The sequence below is a fragment of the Phyllobates terribilis genome, unplaced genomic scaffold (genome assembly GCF_046119375.1).
Source record: "Phyllobates terribilis strain yellow unplaced genomic scaffold, ASM4611937v1 Scaffold_2__4_contigs__length_985480577, whole genome shotgun sequence".
Classification (NCBI taxonomy): domain Eukaryota; kingdom Metazoa; phylum Chordata; class Amphibia; order Anura; family Dendrobatidae; genus Phyllobates; species Phyllobates terribilis.
The window spans coordinates 868,612,502-868,634,398 of record NW_027362762.1 but is presented as its reverse complement, the minus strand read 5'-3'; the positions used below and the strand labels follow the sequence as shown (position 1 = coordinate 868,634,398).

Genomic DNA, 21,897 nt, shown 5'->3' with positions numbered 1-21,897 from the left:
AATAAAGGGATGCAGCTAAACACAAAGAGTTCTCTGCTCTTGGCTATTATTATTTGGGAGTGTATAGCCTTTGGCTTAATTTCTTTATGAAGGAGTATACCTTCATTATATCCTTGTATTAATTCTGTTTTTTTTTTTTTTTTTACTTTTGTTAGATTTTTTACTAAGAATTATGTAACATAAAAAAGTCCTCTGTTATTCTCGCTGCTCTAATTGAATCATGATCTGGGTGACCTAGGAACTATTTACATTGGTTTTCCGCTGTAAATGCATATTAAAAATTGTATCCAAAGATCTTTTGTCACTTCATAGTCACACTTCATGCAAAACATTTCTTAAATTAATGAGAGTCCGCTATACTGTGCAACAGGCACGGATGTACTTGGCACAGGTCATGTCTCTACAGTTGCAAACGCAGCAATCAGTCATCTGGAGGCTTGGGGTATGCGAAACCCCGTTCACATTGTCGATCTTTACTTGGTTACGGAGCTCATGTGACCACTGCAGCTAATCACTGGTTTCTGCGGTGAAGGTGATAAGAAAAGAATCCGGCACTCTTGAAGTTGGTTTTAATGAGAATCGCAATCCAAAAAGAAGTCAAAATGACGTTTCGGTCAGCAAGACTTTCTTCAGACTTAGATCAATATGATTACCAAAAAAATAGGGGAAGAAAAAATGAAAGACCAAATTACAAAGCCATATGCAAAATGAATGAGGGAGAACTTTTTGTCAATGGGGTGAGAACCTTCTCCAACAGAATGGATAGGGGTGAAAAGATCGAGTCCATGGATGCTACAATGGGTCTTGCCTGGGGGTCCAGCCAATCTGTTGTGGACCTTTGGAAGACCGTAGAACATTGGGATCAATTATATTGGACGCCAGGGAGTGATCCAGAATTTTTTTTTTTAATTTTAGCTCTGATAATGAAAGTCGGATTGCATGAAAGTGGTAAGTATACTTTCCTGTAGTTTAATTGTGACATCGCTTCTTGCGTATACGTTTTACGATCCATCACCCTATTGTCAACTCTTATATGATATTTAGTCAGGAATTATTCTCCCGATCCTATACTGAAAGGCTTCTCATATGTTACTTTTGCATCTCAATAGACCTTGTGGTTATTTTCGAATGACAATATGGCTGTATTTTTCATAACAAGTTATGTATACTATTTTTTTCCTATATTTCTATTTTTATTATAATTTGACCACTATCGTGTGTGTATATGAATTTTATTGTGTCACATGCTCAAATTTGTAATTTGGTCTCTTTTCTTCCCCTATTTTTTTGTTCATCATACTGATTCAAGTCTGAATAAGGTCTTGTTGACCGAAACGTCATTTTGTCTTTTTGGATTGCGATTCTCATTAAAACCACATTTTCTTGCAATTTCAAGAGTGCCGGATTCTTTTCTTATTTGATTCATGGAGTGGTATCCCATCCAGGCACCGCATCTTCACAGAGTGAGGTATACTCCAGTTATATATTGTAGTGAGGTGGACAGAATGACATGGAGACCAGTGACTGGCTGTGGCTGGCATGCGAGTAGATGGCCTGTGATCATTCGAGGAGAGTGAACAGAGATGGCCTGGGAGCATGAGAACAGCAGCACTGGAGTGACGGGAGTCTTCAGATACGTAATGGCTCTTCTGTTGTTTTACCCCGTTTACTACAGTTTGTCTAATTTCTTGTGATTTTAGAAAACTACTTTATAAAGGCACTAGCCACATTGAGACAATCAAACAATATTCATATGTAACATAACCTCATTCCCTTAGCTAAAGTTGTGTCCAGCAGAGTATCTTGTGTAAAGCCCATTTACATGGGCCAATTTCTGCCGAATTACAAGTTGATTGGCACCTGTTATTGGCCAATTCATATGGGCAGGCAAAACTACATGGGGGATTGTTCTGCCCCGTACAATTTGCATGTTTTCAGCAGCACATTCCCAGTTTACACACAGTGATGTGCTGCTGATAACAACAATTTAATGGCCTGCATGAATGATGCAATCATCTGAATGACTGGAGGAACGCTAGTATCCTGATTATTGACCTGTGGAAATAGGCCATAAGGTGTTTTATGGGCAACATCCTAAAAAGGTGTTCTCCCGAGAAGCAGCTCCTTTAAATGCCTCCTTTACATAATCTACATAAAGTAATATGTTGCATTGGGTAAATATTGTCACATTGTGTTAATGTTAATGTCATACAGTGACACTTCTTTTTCAGTAAAATATACGACCCCTGGGTGTTTAAAATTACGAGTACATAAGCTTCACATTGTAAAGGGAAAAGTAATATCATGGTCTGTTACCCAACACAAGCAAAAAAAGAATGAGCGGCTGTGCTCCATTTACAGTTCTTACACGGCCACATGCTTGTAGGTAAGGACTGTAATTAAATCTGGAGATTTATCAGTCTTTACACGGATACAGCAGCAGCACGGAGAATTATTACACAAAATTCTGAACAATAAATCAATTGTAATTAGTTCACATCTCAGTTTCCTAGAAGAACCAAAACCAAGAATGCTGCATCCATAATGCGTTCAATAGGAACGGAAATTATAAAAGGAAGGACTTGTACTTTTTCTTGGAGTATTTGCCATGAACCCTTTAACTCACTAATGCAGAGGTCCATTCACATGAGGCAGATTTCTATTGCAAAAAATGCCTGCAGAAATTCATTCCAAACCTTGCCATGGTCTTTGTAAAAATATATGTACATGCTGCAGAAAAATCCCAAGGATGTGATACACACTTAGGCCCCCTTTACATGGCAGTATTTTGCATTAGTATTTGTAAGCCAAATCCGAGATTGAAACGTAAGGCTACGTTCACACGTTGCGGTAGTAATGGCCACAATTTTTTCCCACTGCAAAATTAAACGGGTTGTCTGCAGGATAGGTGATTGGAGGGTGTCCCATTGCTGGTACCAGCAGCAAACAGAGCGGCGAACTTTTCTCTCTGTTACAAGATGGCGCTGCAGGCCGGACGCCCAAACATCGCTCCATTCATTCTCTATGCCAGAAAAAATCAAGTGCAGCTCTCATCAGACCCACAGGGAATGAATGGAGCGCACTGCAGCATTATTCTATAGGGGATAAAAGTGCTCCGTTCTGCCGATCGGAGAGTCTCAGACTTCGGTCCCCTATAATCAGCACTAGCACATTAAAGTGCTGGGGCTAATTCTTTCATCTGACAACCTATTCAATTGACTGTGTAAAGGAACAGTTAAAAGACTGCACAGAATAGAGAAAACCATAATGGAAACCTGCTTACGCCGTGCGTGTTTATCGTCCACTCCTTCATATGGCTTACAAATTTACTGACCCAAAATAATGATCGATAAACTGCCATAAGAAAGTGGCCCAGGGCTCTGATCACATCAACGTCGTGGCTTCTGCTTATAATGGCGGCCACAATGCCGTGCTGGATCGGTCAGAAAATCTCTTTTGTGCCTTATGATATCTCTGGCATCCTAAAAACATCAAGAGACCCCCTTTTCTGAAGACAGTAGTGGACACACTGTATAAATCATCTATTTATTATTGAGAAAACCAAGTTGGATCAATATTGACCCCACAACAGAAATGTCAGTGCGTGGGAACTACCATTTACCTGCTTTAATGAACCGAATCATTGGTATCAGCTGATCGTTAGAGCGAGACCCCCACAGGGGAGGTCCATGGCAGTAAGAAACAAAGTCATGTGGACTGTGGATACAGCGGGGAGGCAGGGTATCACCTATGTGTGGGCAGCCACCCCAGCGGTCTCACCCCTATGTATATAAATATGACCAAGGATGAGACGACAGTGTTTGATGTGGACATAGGAGAAATGGCTCCTGAAACTGAACAGGCACATGCGAATATTATATTATTAAATGAATGAAGCTGAAATAGCTATTATATTAGATGAGACTAATGATGTAAATGTATTGATAAGGTGAGAAAAATACCAATTCTTTTACTCTTTGCTGTGAATTATACACCACCTATGTTGTATTAAAAAGGACCAAGTCTGCTTTTTACAGTTGTTTCTGATTGGTTGCAGCGGTCACAGGAGTGGAAGGTCAGGAAACTGTTGGATGGGGAAGGGACATATTAAAGGGAATCTAGCACCAGATTTTTGTCTCCTAATCTGAGAGCAGCATAATGTAGAGGCAGAGACCCTGATTCCAGTGGTGTGTCACTTACTGGTCTGCTTAGTGTAGATTTTATAAAATCCCTGTTTTACCAGCAGGAGATTATCACTAGAGAACTAGTAAACCTGCTGCCATGTAGTCCTCCATATTCATGAGTCCTGTATAACTCCACCCCCACCACTGATTGGCAGCTTTCTGTGTACACTGTGCATAGGCAGAAAAGGGACCATTTGGTTGTGTGGGTGGGGTTATACAGAGCTCAGCATTCACAGAACTGCTAGATCTGCAGCAGAGAAAACAATGATTTTTATTAAAACTGCAGCAAGCAGCCCAGTAAGTGACACATCGCTGGGATCAGGGTCACGGTCTCTACATTATGCTGCTCTCATGGGGTAACAAACTCCTGCTGACAAATTCCCTAAAAGGAGCTGCAGTGACGTACTGTAGGTGAGTGTGTTTTGTTTTCATTTGGACAACCATGGTCCCACTTTTTTGCACAATGTACAAGTCCTTTAAAAAATATTGCAAGACAAAAGTAAAAAGACAACAATAACTGAATGTTCTAAACTATAATATAAATTAACATATTTGTAAAATCAACACGAGTTACAAAGTTTATAACGTTAAGTAACTGGTAACACAAGGTCACAAAACAAGAAATACAGAGATTCAGTCAATAACAGATGAAATGATATAAAAAAAAATATGTATTCTCCGCAAGATGGATGTTTTCACTACTTCAAGGGCAAGATGAATCCCAATGAAAGTCGCTTGATGCTCTGCATGCATGAAGTGTGCGGCCAATTAATACACTGGCACATTAAAGTACTCATGCCGGGGCTACGAAAGAAAGGCAAGTTCAAATACAACATCAACCACAATGGGCGAGAGCAGGAAGAAAATCAATGGCTTGCTATAAATCATTGTTGGCTACTGAATGAGCCAGCAGCGCTCGATGATTGAGGAGAAAGGGTTAAGTTAATTTTCCTGATTGATGTTAATAAGTTTGAGTAATTAGAAGTATTGGGGTGCGGCCATATGGCGGGCGATCCGCCCACAGATAATGAAGGGCAGGGTTTTGGCTGTATGGCCGGCCGCAGCGTATGGCTGCACCCTTAGGATTTCATAAACACTCCCTTTCCCAAACAAGCTATAGCTGTACATTAGGTATATCCCCGGCCTAAGGATCCAATATACCGAATGGTATATACTTTATAGCCTAATAGCAATGTGCTATATCCATGCTATGACATAAATGAAGAACTAGACTAGAAGTGCGGTGGCTGCTGTACTATTACCACTGCAAATTGTTTGGAAATACCAAAGCCGAATTTGTTATTCAACACTTTTATTTGGGTTAAAATAACTCCGCTCGATTAAGAATGTTACCTAACTGTGGGAAAGAAAGTAAAAACAGCAGCAAATGCTATGAAAATAAAACAGTCTCCAATTCCTCTCCAAAACTACTGGCATCACAGCTTACAAAGTCTCTTTGCCAGTAGTACAGTCAGGGGCCACTGATTGGCTGCAGCAGTCACATGGTGGAAGACCATACACAAGGACAGTGGAAACTATCAGAGCAACCGGGCTGGATCGACAGAGTATTTTTTTTAACAACATTTGTAGCTATTTTTTTTCTTGTGGGTCTGATAACTCCATTAAGTGTAGTCCTAAAAAAAAGTCTCAAAAGACAAACCCACAAAAATGTGATCTACACTTGGAACAGTTATATTCTATTATTGGGACTCTTGTCAGCACAAAATGACTGTTCAAAGAAAGTCCATTATGGCGGGGCCATCATTTATATACACCTTCCCACCTGCTTGTTGTCCATCTATCTCCACCCTTCTCTGGCTCTATGAAGCCAGAGCTGTCAATCAAAGAAGAGGGGGGTGGAGATAGAGGGAAAACAGATGGGAAGGTGAACTTAAATGTTTGGCCCCCCCAAGGGTGCACCGAGCGCCTGTACTTGGTTTCAACAGTCATTCTGTGCCGACAGAGGCCCTTTAACAGTAACTAGTGAGTTTAGGATGTAGGGGTATGTAACACTGTTCTCCAATGGAAGTTCAGAAATGTTCTTTTTTCTGAGCATTCAATAATATTTATACAAATGTAGATTATTTACTATTTTAAGAACTGCTTTACTTTGGTATTAGTGTTTTTTTTCATCTTTACCTGTATCTGTGCTGGTTCAATGTGAAAACAAGAGGTTCCCCCTGAGGACTCAATGGACTAATAAATACTATCCACCCCACCAACGGCTGGCATGAAATGGCTATGATATATGGATATGATATAATACACAACATATGGAAAATAAACACATTGACTACACACCAAAAATGTTGCCCATCCCTTGAAGCTCAAAATACATGTTAAATTGTTCTGCATTTCAGGAAGGCCTCATGTGTGGACAACCAAGTCCTTTTAAAGGTGTTGAGATTTTGAACTTTTATGAACTTTTAACTTGATTCAATAAACTTACAGTTTTTATCCAGTTGGTTGTGCAAGAAACTACCCTCGTTTTATCCTGTCAGCTGCAATCACAAGCAGGTACGGCACTCACTGGTTTCTAATCACAGCAACAGATACATCTATACTACCAGTGTGAACAGCTCCAACCTCCCCCCTCTCCCCTACCTCCAAGTCCTTTTAAACTGGACCTTGATATCAAAAACAGTATCCAGAGACACAAAAAGAACAAAGACATACTCACCTCTTACTGCAAAACATATTTTACATTCAACTACCCAAGTATGCTTTTTAGGGGCCATGCACTTCTTATAGTACAAAATAGCAATTTGTAAATTTACATTTTTCTTTTGGGAGAATATGAGCTGAAAAATAAGGGAAGGGGCGCATAATCATCTTCCTTCATTAGGATTCTCAAAATGTCTGGATATCTAATATTTACGCTCAACTCCCAACGACTGACATTCTATCTCAGAAAATAACTCAAGCAGTGGGCAACGTATGGCAAAAAATAATAAATCACACAGATCCCATCACTTGTATGTAGAAGATATTGTGTACATCGGCTTCCCACTCGTGGATTCAAGATAGTGCTACTCGTTCCATTTCCATAATAATGATATTTTTTTTCTAAAGCTGCTGCTTCTGGAAAATGATCCGAGTCTGTGATAATAGCCAGCTTACCCGCCGCCTAATGTAACACAAGAGGCATCATTAATTTAAATAGAAAGGCGCAGGCTCACAGACAATGCTCTCGCTGTGGATGCTGCCAAGGAGCAACACCAATCCATCTTCACTGAGCTTTTTCCAAGGCTACTTTGTAATATACTAGGGATTTGCCACACATTTCTCTGCTCCATAAGAAGCTTGTACCTTGGTTATTAAAAAAATGTATTACAATTACATTTGAACAGGGTGACTGTACACAATATTTAAGAGCCCTGTAGATTCCCGGTGGTGATTTAAAGAGAACCTTTTACCAAATGTTTCATGCTGAACTGAACACAAGATGTAAGAATGGCTGCAAAGCGGAATCCTTTTGTTTTTTTAATTACTTTGCTTTTCTGTTGTGTAGATAATAGCAATTGATGTATTTGGCATCTAATGGGTTAAGCATTTTTAATTACAAGTGGGTGTTACTTTATAGTTTTTACTAGGGGTGTATATTACTTCTCCCTTAATGATGCTGACCAATCATAAGCAGACAGCAAAACCCAACGGAAAAGGAAAAACACACCCCGCCATAGCTTGGAGCAAGTTCCTCAGTGGATGAGATGTGATGATAAAACCCTGATCTCCTGCTCTAACCTCCTGTATGAGTCAGTGTGGGGGAAGGGGCAGCACAGCAGAGTATAGCTGTGTCACATTACAAACCCTCCCATTAGCGCTCCTGGTTCTATGTTTTTCAGTAATCACACTTATGTTTGTTGGGCTAAACTTGTACTCCCTCTGCAGTGAGATCAGAGCAGGTTGTCACTACATCTCACACAGGAGTAACCTGCCTGTTCTGGACTACTTCTTTGGGTGATGTAATGAGATCCTACTTTGCTTTTACTGCAGAGGGAGTACGAGTCTATCCCAACAGACTACTTACACATCTCCTGACATACAGTGTGTGTTTGTGAGAGAGAGCAGTACAGCAGAGCTACCCATGCTATAAACGGAGAAGAGCAGATATAAGGGATTGTAGTTTTATGACCGAGCTAAGCTCAGCTGTGCTGCCCCTCTCTCCATAGAGTCTTTATCTGAAAGCTCTTAGTCATTTGTGCTTTCCAATCATGCAGGAAGTTAGATCAATAAATCAGAACTGTATCATTTCATCTCACACACTAAGAAACCTGCTCTAAGCTATGGTGGGGGTGTTCTTCTTTCATCTGAGTGTTGCTGCCTGCTTGATTGGTCAGCGTCATACAGGTAAAAGATGTACACACAAGTGAAAACTGGAATAACATCCACTTGAGCTTAAAAAAAAAAAAAAAAACGCTCTCTCTTTAGGTACCAAATACTTTGATTGCTAATATCTCTGAAATGGAGAGGCGAAATTAAAGAAAAAGTATTCCGCTCTGCAGCCACTGTTACATTAAGTGTTCACTTCAATATGAAAAATTTGGTGAAAGGTCCTTTTTAATACCCACAACTTTGTTGACAGGATCCCTTTAAAAAGTAGTTTTAGTTCTTCAGATTGCATGTAAAATAGAACATTACAAGCTGCTCAATTCTGTTCAATCTCAATCCTGACAGACAGGCATCCTTACAGTCAAGTCTCTGTTCTTGTGAACACTAATCTATGTTCATGTCTTATTTGAGCCGCACTCACACATCTGTGTGTTACCTTTCGACGTGATTTCACAGACCGGCTGCGGTTCTCCTGAGCCAAAGTCAACAGCCTCATAGGCATATATGAGACCGTTAAGCTTGGGTCAGGAGACCAGTGGCCAGTCCGTGCATCGTGATCTATACTCGGATCACGACACAGATGTATGAATGTGGTCTTAGGCTTTATCGGAGTAAAGGGAGACTGAAGACAGAGCATATAGGGAGCCCAGCTGTTGGAATTGAGATGGAGCGGTAACCAGGAGTCTGCACTGTATGTCCACACAAGCTGCAGAAGAAAAACAGTTAAACATTTGTAACCAGAACCAAATGCAGAAATGATTTATATCACATGATACAATGCACACAAAACAAGCAAAGGTGTCCATAGCCCTCAAGAGCCTTGTGTTTCTTCTTTATCCTCTATCTAATACAGCAGGCCAAGCTGACAAGTCACAGGAGCCAGGTAGTAGGCATTATACCTAAAATAGTGTTGCTGTTATGTAACTTTTTGGGGTTGGAAGCTATTGATGTCTAATGACGTTCTTATTCCTTGGCGAATAAGTAGTAAAGTCAGGAGGACGAAGGCTTTTATTTATTAAAAAAGTTCTTTGACTAAACCAATTTGAAACATAACAAATCCTTCTAAAGAATAGAAGGAAGAGAAAAAAATTACATATTATTTTTGCTTAGTGGACAGAAACATGTACATTTTCACTGTATGTGCTTGGTTGCCAGCTACATATGCAGAACTGTGGCTTCTGTATCTTGCCCTGATGAAAGTTAAAAACAGATCTGAACAGCTTGTTAGGCCGTATCTGTATGATCTGACCAAATGGCAACTGCTCTACAAAGGAGCTGCAGCAATCAGATTTGAGATAATGACCAACATGTTGCCGGCTTATGTCATAATCAGAGATGATCATTAGATGTTAGAAAAAAGCATCTATGTTACATGTGTTTGAGCTTTCCTGCAACAATATTCTAATATATATGGAGGCAGCGTACAATTAATTTGTCCTATAGAAATAATAGAAAAAGCTCTTACAAGTACAAAACATTCCTGATCCTTTGTTGCCTTTTCCAGGCAGTAAAAATGCACGCTAAAGCCTAAAGAAGATATCACCGATTCAATGGAGAAACAAAGAATAAAGAAGACAAGTGGGTGGAGGTTACCAGTGGATAAGTGATAACTTGTTTAGGCTTGAATACCCTTTTAACTGATCTTAAAGGGGTTATCCAAGACTATTTCATGTTTTTCCTACGCGCCTAAGAACTAACAGGCAAGGAGTTGCTAACTACCTGCCCGTTGTGCCCGGCACTGATTTATGCCGGCACAGAGCTCCTGCCAACGATTCAGAGGCTTCAGCTGACATCACGTCGACAGAGCAGCGGCTTCTCTTCTGCTTTGTTAATGGAGATTGACAGCCGACGTCATGCTACTTGACAGCCAACGCACCGCTGACTAATTGAGGAAGCCGGCTGTCAATCAGCATGACGTTGGCAGTCGTGCCCTGTCAACAGAGCAGCCCGGAAGAGGAAGAGCTGCTCTGTTGGCATAGAGCTTCTGAATCGGTCAGTGGCCACTCTGAGCCGGCGCCAGGAGGAACAGGCAGGTACTTGCCTCTGTTAGCAACTACCTGCCTGTTACTTTTTAGGCCCATAGTAAAAAAAAGAAATAAATAAAGTAGCCCTGGACAACCCCTTTAAGCACAATTTTTTTTTCCAAAGAAGGATCATCACTTCAATGAATTACAATCACTTGAAGGTAAAGAAAAAGCTAATCGGCACAGATTTTTTCTGTCCCCAGTATTTTTCAGCAAAGCATTACTAGACATCCTCAAATGTAAAGTTACATGATTTTCTGTTAGACCTCATCTGCAATACCAGAGCATACATTAAAAGGATAAAAGATGATCCAGCTCACACACTGATATGGGATATGTTCTCCTAACATGTATCTATCTAAACATTGCTGCAACCCTAAGTGATCCAAGCTCAGGACCATGTAAGACAAAAGTAGGGCAAGAGCTCCCTGTGTAAATCTGTGGATCTAGTTTCAATACCAGACCGTGCACCGCTCGCCTGGGGAGGTTGTGCATAGCCGACACAAAACTGGAGAGGGAGTGTGTCCACTAAAGACGGCTGCTGCTCCGACTGATGATTCCTAGGCGTCCAGTGCTGGAATGAACGTTTGAGAATCAGAAAAAATTTGCAGGATATTCCGAATGCTGCCAGTGGATGAAGGATGTCTAGAGTCAGATACATTTATCTGAGGAAGGAGTTAGATCAACCTCGAAACGAATAATACAATAAATAAAAAGAAAAAAGCTTCATCTGCCTGACTTTGTACATCCTTCATCCACTGGCAGCGCCCGGAATATCCATCTCATTTTTTATGATTCTCAAAAGCTCAGGACCATGAAAATCGCATTTAGAGGTTTTATTCTTAGCGACCAGTAAATCGTACACATGACTAACTGCATTCATGTAAATAGACCTAAGGATGGAAGTGCCAGGTTTTATTCCATTGACACCGCCGTATGGACCTTGTTTTTTGTAGAACTTGTATTTTTAAAAATAAGTTATTGATTATTAACCTTTAATAAATCGCTCTGAACATTTGAAAAAGGAATCTGTCAGCAAGTTTTTGCTCTGTAATTTGAGAGAAACATGATGTAGGGGCACAGACCCTGATTCCAGTGACGTGTCACTTACTGGGCAGTTTCAATAAAATCAATGTTTTATCAGCAGGAGATTATCACTATAGGACTAGATGTCACATACCCACCTGGTACAACCCCGCCTCCATTACTGATTGGCAGCTTTCTGTCAATATACAGTGTACACAGAAAGCAGCAAATCAGTGGTGTGGGCAAAGCTATACAGGGCTCAGCATTCAGAAAACTGCTAGATCTGCAGCAGAGAAAACTCTGATTGTATCACAACTGCTGCACCCAGTAAACTAAGTGATACATCACTGGAATCTGGATCATTGTCCTTACATTGTATTGCTGTCAGATTACATAGCAAAAACCTGATGACAGATTCCCTTTAATTTTCCAACATCTACTGTGCGCCATAAATAACGTGTTACTTTATTCTACAGGTCGATCCCAAATATTTTTTTTAATGTTTTACTACATTTGCCCAAGTCAAATCTCTTTAAAAAAAAATCATTCCTTTTTGTGTCTCAATAACTTTTTAATATTGTTTAGTTTCAAGGTACAATTGACTTTTTATTCTTTTATTTAACACTTTTTTTGAGGAGACGGGATGAACAAAAACAGCAATTCTGTTTTATTTTTAGACATTAGGAATGTGTAGTTACATTTTGGATTTTATTTTTCATTCTACATAAAGCTTTTCTGCTTTCATTTTTTTAATCCCCTTAATCCAAAAGCCATAACTTTTTTATTTTTCCATCAACATAGCAGCTTGGGGGCTTGTTTTGCAGGACGAGTTGTAGACTGAATGTCAACATTTATCTATAATACAACGTACTGTAAAACAGGGGAAAAAAATTCCAAGTGTGGTGAAATTGCAAAAAAAAACAAAAAAACTTAAATTCCACAATTAGTCTTTGGGTTTTGTTTTTATGGTGCTCATTGTGAAGTAATAAATGACTTAAATCTCTAGATCATGATTAGGGCGATACAAACATAGTTTTATTTTTATTTTAGCAGTGAAAAAAATAAATAAAAATTAATTGGTTTCTGAGACCTGTACCTTTTTTTTTCTTATTTTTCTGTCGATTGAGGGTTTATTTTATTACATGGTGAGCTTGTTTTTATTGATCTGATTTTGATGACTAAACAATGTTTTGAGCACTTTTTTTTTGCAGAGCTGTTGCTACCAAAAAACAGTAGAGCTGAACTATAGGCATTTAATTTTTTTTTTGCTTTGCTCTATTTACTGCATTGCAATTGTATTAAAATATATAGCTAAAACAATGGCCTCCTATGGCTGGACTTCACAGGAATACCAACATGGGCCCTTCAGCAGGTCCCAGGTTGCCTTGCATCGTGGGGAGGCTAATAGGTGCCCTGAAATGTCAAGACTGTGTAATACAGCTAGCATCTGCTGTGTATGTGCGGGATCAGCTCCTTACTCTGCTCCACACCCCCGCACTCGACATGCGCCATACATGCATACGTGTAGAGTGAATGTTGGGAGGGGGGAGGGGGGTAAACTTTTTTTTTCAAGAGGACTTATTTGATTCATTACATATAATATACTGCACATTGGTATTATATCTGCCTGTTCTCTCACAAAATATATATATTTTTTATTTATTTATTTTGAATATTGTGCCTATCCCATGGGTACAGATCAATGTGTGGACAGGAATCATCGATGTTATAAGATCCCACTCCATATACACCGCCATGCTGGTAAGTAATACCCGGAGCACAAGATCAGTTACCTCTTCACACATGAGAAAGGTAAGACGTCATGCATCATCAGGCCCTGCAGCACAGCACCCAGTGTTACACGTGCACAGAGCGCAGTTACCAGACACCTACAGGTAGTCTCACAACATATCATCTGAGTAACCTCCCCAGTCTTCATTCTGGCTCTATGAATACAAAACCGCACATTAAAAAATAAGGTTTGAGAGCAAAAACAATGAAATCATTCCATGTACCGCTGCATTACCAATATTTCCAAGCATTTATCTCATGGGCATGTCTGGCCTGTAGACAATGCCCCTCCAGGAAGTCCGTGCAAATGTATTGATGCCACCAACAACTCCCAAGCAAGCAGTAATGCAAGTCACATTCACAATACTGCAGCAGGAGGGGACAGCGAGATAACGAACCATGAGTAGACCTGAGTGCAAGAATCGGACTGCAATGCACGGACTGGCCGCAGCTATCCTGACCCGAGTGCGACCGCTCCATATATTTCAATAAAGCTGTTACGCTCGGGTCGGGAAACCTGCTGCCAATCCATGCATTGCAGTCCAATTTCGGACTGATTTGCACGGACATCTGAATAAGTCCAATATGTAGCAGGTGTAATAATAATAATAATATTAGCAAATACCTCCAATTAGAAATTCAGTGTAGTTCTTCTGATTCGCTATGTTGCTTACCCCATGTGCAGGGATTGCAGTAGCTTAGCTATCCATGGTTTCGACCACTCATATACTGACAGTTAGTTAGATGTTAGTGGTCATAACCATGGATACCTAAGATACAGCAATGGCCTGCACATGAGGTAAGCAACATAGCTTGTTGCTTATCAGAAGAACTATACATTTCTAATTGGAGGTATTTGCTATTATTATTGCACCTACTACATATTGGGATAGGATCCTGGAGATGGGAATATCCCTTTAGGTTATGTGCCCACGATGCAGAAATGCTCAGGATTTTTTCCTGAGCGTTTCTGCATCTCCCTGGCAGAAAAAAAACGCATGTGGATTGTACATGCGGATTGTACATGCGGATTGTACATGCGTTTTCCTGTCAGGGGCAAGCAGAAGTGAAGCGTTCTTCACATGCATTTCCGCATGCGGGTGACAAGCGCTTTCCAAGCGATTTTAGCATCACTTAGAAAGTGCTTGACAACTTGGTCACACTATATAAATCCATGCAACCGGCATGGATTTATATAGCGTGACCGTAAAAGAATGGTAAAAATAAATCTATACTTACCTTCTGATGGCCCTCGCAGTCTTTATTCGCTCTGTCCTGGCTTGCCAGCAGCTCGCGGTACACTGAAGGATCTGCTGTCACATGACTAAATGATGTCAGCGCAGGTCCTTCAGTCCACCGCGATCTGCCGGCAAGCCAGGACGGAGCGAATAAAGACTGCGAGGGCCATCAGAAGGTAAATATAATATTTAGTTTTTATTTTATTCTTTTTTTTACAGGTACTATGGTACCCGGGTCCGGAGGAGAGTCTCCTCTCCTCCACACCCGGGTACCATCCACACATTGAAACGCTTGGATTCCGCACCTACAGATGCAGTGATGCGGAATCAAAGCGATTCAATGAAAGTCAATGGCGGCGAAAACGCCGCGCTTCCGCAAAATAATTGGTAGTGCTGTGTTTTTTTCCGCAATGATAATCCGCAGTGGAAATTTCCGCAGCATGTGCACAGCACATGCGGATTATCATTGGGGAACATGGCAGGCCTTCTACCAAGCGTTTTTGCCACTGCGGAAACGCTTAAAAAACGCATCGTGGGCACACAGCCTTAATGTACAATACCTGATCAGGCAGGCTTTCAGATGAAATAGTCATCAACCAAATATTATCAGTCTTAATGCCACAAATATTATGACCTTATAGTTAATTTTCTTCCACTGTCATTCAGAAATAGCGCCACTCCCGTCCTTTGGTTGTGTCTGGTATTGTAACTAATTCACTTCAATCGACTACAATACAGGACACAACCCATAGACAAGAGTGGCCATTTTTTAGGAAGAAAGCTGCCTTGGTTTTCTACCCCCAAACATCTCCTTTTAGCCACAAAGTATTTTTGTCTCCGTCAGTGTGGTGTTTGCAATAACCAGTCAGTAGGATTTGCACAATATCACAGCGTCTAATATTTGCTTTCTGACTTGCTCAAAATTCTTCTTAAGCTAAGACTAAGTTAATTACTTTGAGCTTTGTGAAAGCAAAAATATTACAATTGAGGGGGGTGAAACAACAGACTAATCCTGGCAACCAATTAAAATGACACACACTGCGGGTCCGATTCATCCAGAATAATGCACCGCCACACATTATTGAGCAAACACTAAGAGGTTATTGGTAGGCATGAACATTAGTGTTCCCCCACCCCCCCCAGACAATAAATCCTAGATTTATAATCAATTTAATCCTTCACTTGCACAAAGAGAGCTGAACTCTGAAATGGTATGGGGGCTGGGACCCCCACCGAGATCCAGGAGAAATATCTGCACTCATAACAATGAGGAGATGATCACCTATGTACAGTGGTGGCCAAAAGTATTGGCACCCCTGCAATTCTGTCAGATAATACTCAGTTTCTACCTAAAAATGATTGCAATCACAAATTCTTTGGTATTATTATCTTCATTTAATTTGCTTGCAAGGAAAAAAAACAAAAAGAATTGTCTTAAAGCCAAATTGGATACAATTCCACACCAAACCTAAAAAAGGGGGTGGACAAAAGTATTGGCACTGTTTGAAAAATCATGTGATGCTTCTCTAATTCGTGTAATTAACAGCACCTGTAACTTACCTGTGGCACCTAACAGGTGTTGGCAATAACTAAATCACACTTGCAGCCCGTTAACATGGATTAAAGTTGACTCAACATCTGTCCTGTGTCCTTGTGTGTACCACATTGAGCATGGAGAAAAGAAAGAAGACCAAAGAACTGTCTGAGGACTTGAGAAACCAAATTGTGAGGAAGCATGAGCAATCTCAAGGCTACAAGTCCATCTCCAAAGACCTGAATGTTCCTGTGTCTTCCGTGCACAGTGTCATCAAGAAGTTTAAAGGCCATGGCACTGTGGCTAACCTCCCTAGATGTGGACGGAAAAGAAAAATTGACGAGAGATTTCAACGCAAGATTGTGCGGATGGTGGATAAAGAACCTCGACTAACATCCAAACAAGTTCAAGCTGCCCTGCAGTCCGAGGGTACAACAGTGTCAACCCGTACTATCCGTCGGCGTCTGAATGAAAAGGGACTGTATGGTAGGATACCCAGGAGGACCCCACTTCTTACCCCAAGACATAAAAAAGCCAGGCTGGAGTTTGCCAAAACTTACCTGAGAAAGCCTAAAACGTTTTGGAAGAATGTTCTCTGGTCAGATGAGACAAAAGTAGAGCTTTTTGGGAAAAAGCATCAACATAGAGTGTACAGGAAAAAAAAAGAGGCATTCAAAGAAAAGAACACGTTCCCTACAGTCAAACATGGCGGAGGTTCCCTGATGTTTGGGGGTTGCTTTGCTGCCTCTGGCACTGGACTGCTTGACCGCGTGCATGGCATTATGAAGTCTGAAGACTACCAACAAATTTTGCAGCATAATGTAGGGCCCAGTGTGAGAAAGCTGGGTCTCCCACAGAGGTCATGGGTCTTCCAGCAGGACAATGACCCAAAACACACTTCCAAAAGCACTATAAAATGGTTTGAGAGAAAGCACTGGAGACTTCTAAGGTGGCCAGCAATGAGTCCAGACCTGAATCCCATAGAACACCTGTGGAGAGATCTCAAAATGGCAGTTTGGAGAAGGCACCCTTCAAATATCAGGGACCTGGAGCAGTTTGCCAAAGAAGAATGGTCTACAATTCCAGCAGAGCATTGTAAGAAACTCATTGATGGTTACCGGAAGCGGTTGTTCCCAGTTATTTTGGCTAAAGGTTGTGCAACCAAGTATTAGGCTGAGGGTGCCATTACTTTTGTCCGGCCCTTTTTTGGAGTTTTGTGTGAAATGATCAATGATTTGATTTTTGCTTCATTCTCTTTTGTGTTTTTTTCCTTGCAAGCAAATTAAATGAAGATAATAATACCAAAGAATTTGTGATTGCAATCATTTTCAGGACGAAACTGAGTATTATCTGACAGAATTGCAGGGATGCCAATACTTTTGGCCACCGCTGTATCTACTGAGATCAATAGTGATTATGGAAACCTTAGAGTAGAGATGAGCGAACCAGAACTGCAAAGTTGGGGGTTCGTACGGTGCTTGACTCCGAACACGGACAGAGAAAGAGAGAGACTCCAAAGTTTGGGTTTCCATTGATTTCTATGGGGTTCGGGTTCTGGTTAAAATTCAGGTAGAGTTCTAGATTCCAGAACTGAACTTTGGACTAAAGCTCGATTGAACCCAAACTTCAGTGCAATCTGAGTGTCAATTACAGGGCATCATGAATAAGAGCTTGGCTGCACGAAAGCTGGTTGGGAACTATTGGAATAGAACTAACAAGTCCGGCGAGGCCCCCACCCGGCTTCTCCCCATCCCACTCCAGGTGATTGACAGGTCTCTCCAATGTGTGTACATACATAGCATGTCAGCAATCACACTGCTAGGCTCTGATTCATACTGCCCATGGTGAAGGCAGCACAAAACTACACTGTGTGCACAATTATTACACAAGTGAGGATTTGACCATATCATCATTTTTACGCAGATTTTCCATCTCCAAGCTGTATACATTTGAAAGCTGATTGGATGATCAGGTGATGTGTATTTGTGTAATGAGGAGGGTGAGGCAATAATGGAAAATAGCTAGGTGGTGAAGGGGTTAATATGCAGGTTTATTGACCTTTTGTATTGGCAGACAGCACTATAGTTGTTGAGTAATAGAATTTTTATTAAAAATACAAATTGCCCAATAATTGTGCGCACAGTGTAGTGACTGTGTTCTGCACTATTGTTTTCATCAGATACGATGGAGTCTGCAGCAGAGGCTGTGAACGCAGGTGCCGCTGGGGTTGTGAGAATGGCTGCCCGGAAGGTATCATGTACCTGTCCCATTGGAGTAGGATGAATGCAGGATATCTGATGATCTGGCACTCGATCCTTCAGGTGGCCGCTGGAGCAACATCAGCAGAACCTCTCACTACTTGATGAGGAAGGGAGAGGCACCAAATAACCCCTTGAAATTTGACTGACCAAAATGGAACCAAAGGACAGGCATCATACAGCTTTAAAAGAAATACCCCATTTAGAGATCCAGGGTAAGGTTCTTTTTTTTAACACCACAGGCTTGCTCTATGTAAAAAAAAATAATAAATAAATGAACCCTATTAACCCCTGCCACTCCAGGTCATCGCTGTCACAGCAGAAATGATGAAGTCATGACTACAGTACGTGACTCATTGCAGCCAATCAAGGAGCATGCTTTTGTGCCATGTGACTAGCAGCAGCGGTCACGTGGTGTAGTCATGATGACACCGGGGTACACTGGAGAGGTGGCGCGGGAGCGGCAGAGGGTTAATTTTCTTATTTTCACATAGAGCAAGCCTATGGGGACACAGGGGTATTCCCAGCTCCAAGATCCTCTCCCAATATGTAGTAGGTATAATAATAATGATATTAGAAAATACCTCCAATTAGAAATGTAGTATAGTTCTTCTGATTTGCTATGTCACTTATCCCATGTGCAGGGCATTGCAGTAGCTTAAGTAACCATGTTTTCGACCACTCATATAGTGACAGTTAGTTGCTAGTGGCCGTAACCATGGATACCTAAGCTACTGCAATGACCCGCACATGGGGTAAGTGACATAGCAAATCAGAAGAACTATACTACATTTCTAATTGGAGGCATTTGCTAATATTATTATTACACCTACTACATATTAAGATAGAATCTCGGAGATGGGAATACCCCTTTAAATCCAGTCCAATAGAGTTGGCAAATGTAATGTTCAGAATTTCCTAACTACATTGTAAAACACTGCTGCTATTTGCTGGATGGTGAAAAGAAAGACAGTGAGGTAGCTAATTTCCACCCAGCCAGGAATACGTGTGACTGCAGGGGTCTCAGGCCCCCTCTTCTTTCTTTCCCACCTCCTTTTTCCTTTATGGCATTAAACATTAATTAACACCCCACTTCAGCAGCTCAAACTAGTCAAACTAAGTAACTATAAATATGTAACACGGCACAACAAAGCATACGGCGATGCTGACTAATATGCAGCAAAAGCAAAAAATCACAGCAAAGGATAATTATATCACATGTAATACAAACACAAGATGGTTAAAGCAGTGTACACTGCAACAGACACAATGCTGGAAGTGGTCACATAATGCGAAGGCCGCTCTCTCCCTTCATTTTTTTTATCGGTTGTTTCAGCAGGGGCTTTAACTCCGGCTACAGAAATCTACCTAAATATTCTTAAACCTCAGTACCTCCCAAGGTAACTTGTCTGTATGGGAAAATATACAGGAGACATGCTTCTCCCTATACAAGAGCAGCGCTCAGAGGTCTGAGCAGAATACTGTGCACGGCTCTATGGGATGTAAGTGAAGGTGCAGCAAAGTAAAGGCAAACACCGCTAGGAACAACACCACAAATATAAAGTCTAAAGGCTGACTGCAACTAAGAGGAGAATTCAACCCAAATGTTGTCCTACAATACAAGGATATCTCTTGGGTGAATGGCCAAGAAATCACCATCTACATAATCAGTGGAAATTGAAGAAAGTTTATCTCCCATCTGCACTTTGGGGAATTAAAAGGAACCTGTCATTCAGTTCATGCTGCCCGTAGTTTTGAGCCTGGCTGCGCAATGTATGTTTTACGCTGCGGATTTCATAGTGAACATAGTCTTTAGTCTGATGCAGTCCCCGGCAGCCTTTTTCTTGCTCCAGTTGATTGACAGGACTCTGTATGTACAAAGTGGGCAGGAAGAGGCTGGCCCGGGGATCATATCGAACTAGTAAGGTCTCTCCCTATGTATACAGTGGTTAGAAAGAGGTCGGCAGGGGATCACATCGGACTAGTAAGGTCTCCCCCTATATACACAGTGGTTGGTGAGTGGCCAGCTGGGGATCACATCGGACTAGCAAGTTCTCTTCCTATATACACAGTGGTTGGGGAGAGGCCAGTTAGGGATCACATCGGACTAGTAAGGTTTCTTCCTATATACACAGTGGTTGGGGAGAGGCTGGCCAGGGATCACATCGGACTAGTAAGGTCTCTATGTAAACAGTGGTTGGAGAGAGGCCGGCAAGGGATCACATAGGACTAGTAAGGTCTCTTCCTATATACACAGTGGTTGGAGAGAGGCCGGCCAGGGTTCAGATCAGACGAGTAAATACACAGTGGTTGGGGAGAGGCTGGCCGGGGATTACATCGGACTAATAAGGTCTCTATGTATACAGTGGTTGGAGAGAGGCCGGCCAGGGATCACATCGGACTAGTAAGGTCTCTATGTAAACAGTGGTTGGAGAGAGGCCGGCAAGGGATCACATAGGACTAGTAAGGTCTCTTCCGATATACACAGTGGTTGGAGAGAGGCCGGCCAGGGTTCACATCAGACGAGTAAATACACAGTGGTTGGGGAGAGGCTGGCCGGGGATTACATCGGACTAGTAAGGTCTCTATGTATACAGTGGTTGGAGAGAGGCCGGCCAGGGATCATATAGGACTAGTAAGGTCTCTATGTACACAGTGGTTGGGGAAAGTTTGGATGGGGATCACATCAGACTAGTAAGGTCTCTACGTACACAGTGGTTGGGAAGAGGCCAGCCAGGGATAACATCGGACTAGTAAGTCTATATGTGTACAGTGGTTGGAGAGAGGCCGGCCAGGGATCATATAGGACTAGTAAGGTCTCTATGTACACAGTGGTTGGGGAAAGTTTGGATGGGGATCACATCAGACTAGTAAGGTCTCTACGTACACAATGGTTGGGAAGAGGCCAGCCAGGGATAACATCGGACTAGTAAGTCTATATGTGTACAGTGGTTGGAAAGAGGCCGGCCAGGGATCAAATCGGACTAGTAAGGTCTCTCCCTATATACACAGTGGTTGGTGAGTGGCCAGCTGGGGATCACATCGGACTAGCAAGTTTTCTCCCTATGTACACAGTGGGTGGGGTGAGGCCAGCTGGGGATTGCGTGGACTAGTAAGGTCTCTCCCTATATGCACAGTAGGTGGGGAGAGGCCGGCCGCAGATTGTATCACACTAATAACGTCTCTCCCTATGTACAAAGTTTGTGGGGGGCGGCCAACTGGGGATCGCATCGGCCTGGTCAGGTTTCTCCTTATAGTCCCCGGCTAACTTTTCAAAGTATATTTATTCTGAAACACCAGGTGCATTTCAGGGTAAAACATACCTGGCTGTTATCACACAGTCAGGCTCTGAACCATGAGCAGCATCAACCTATTGACAGGTTCACTTAAAGGTCTTTTTGAACACGTGTTGTATATTGGGCCCCACCTATACGGATCATTACATTATTTAGTGCAGGAGACAGTCAGCTTATTTCGTTGGCTCATCTGCTTTTCTGGGATATAGAAGGG

The 21,897-nt window shown here is 41.7% G+C and overlaps 1 protein-coding gene across 8 annotated transcripts in view; it reads right to left on the bottom strand.

The window, feature by feature from the left end:
• The window catches only part of AP1S2 (adaptor related protein complex 1 subunit sigma 2), a 100,401-nt gene that overhangs the window by 36,276 nt on the left and 42,228 nt on the right, over positions 1 to 21,897 (bottom strand). For 2 of the 8 annotated variants that reach the window (XM_073668053.1, XM_073668051.1), the window contains one exon: positions 3,533 to 4,988. The exons of 5 other annotated variants lie outside the window; for them this stretch is intronic. Coding sequence is in view for 2 of the 3 variants with exons in the window: in XM_073668051.1 (XP_073524152.1) it covers positions 4,953 to 4,988 (36 nt within the window). In the remaining variant the exon portion in view is untranslated. Of the gene's footprint in view, positions 1 to 3,532; positions 4,989 to 13,459; positions 13,513 to 21,897 lie in introns of those variants that run through there. One more of the 8 variants, XM_073668048.1, reaches the window with a different exon arrangement.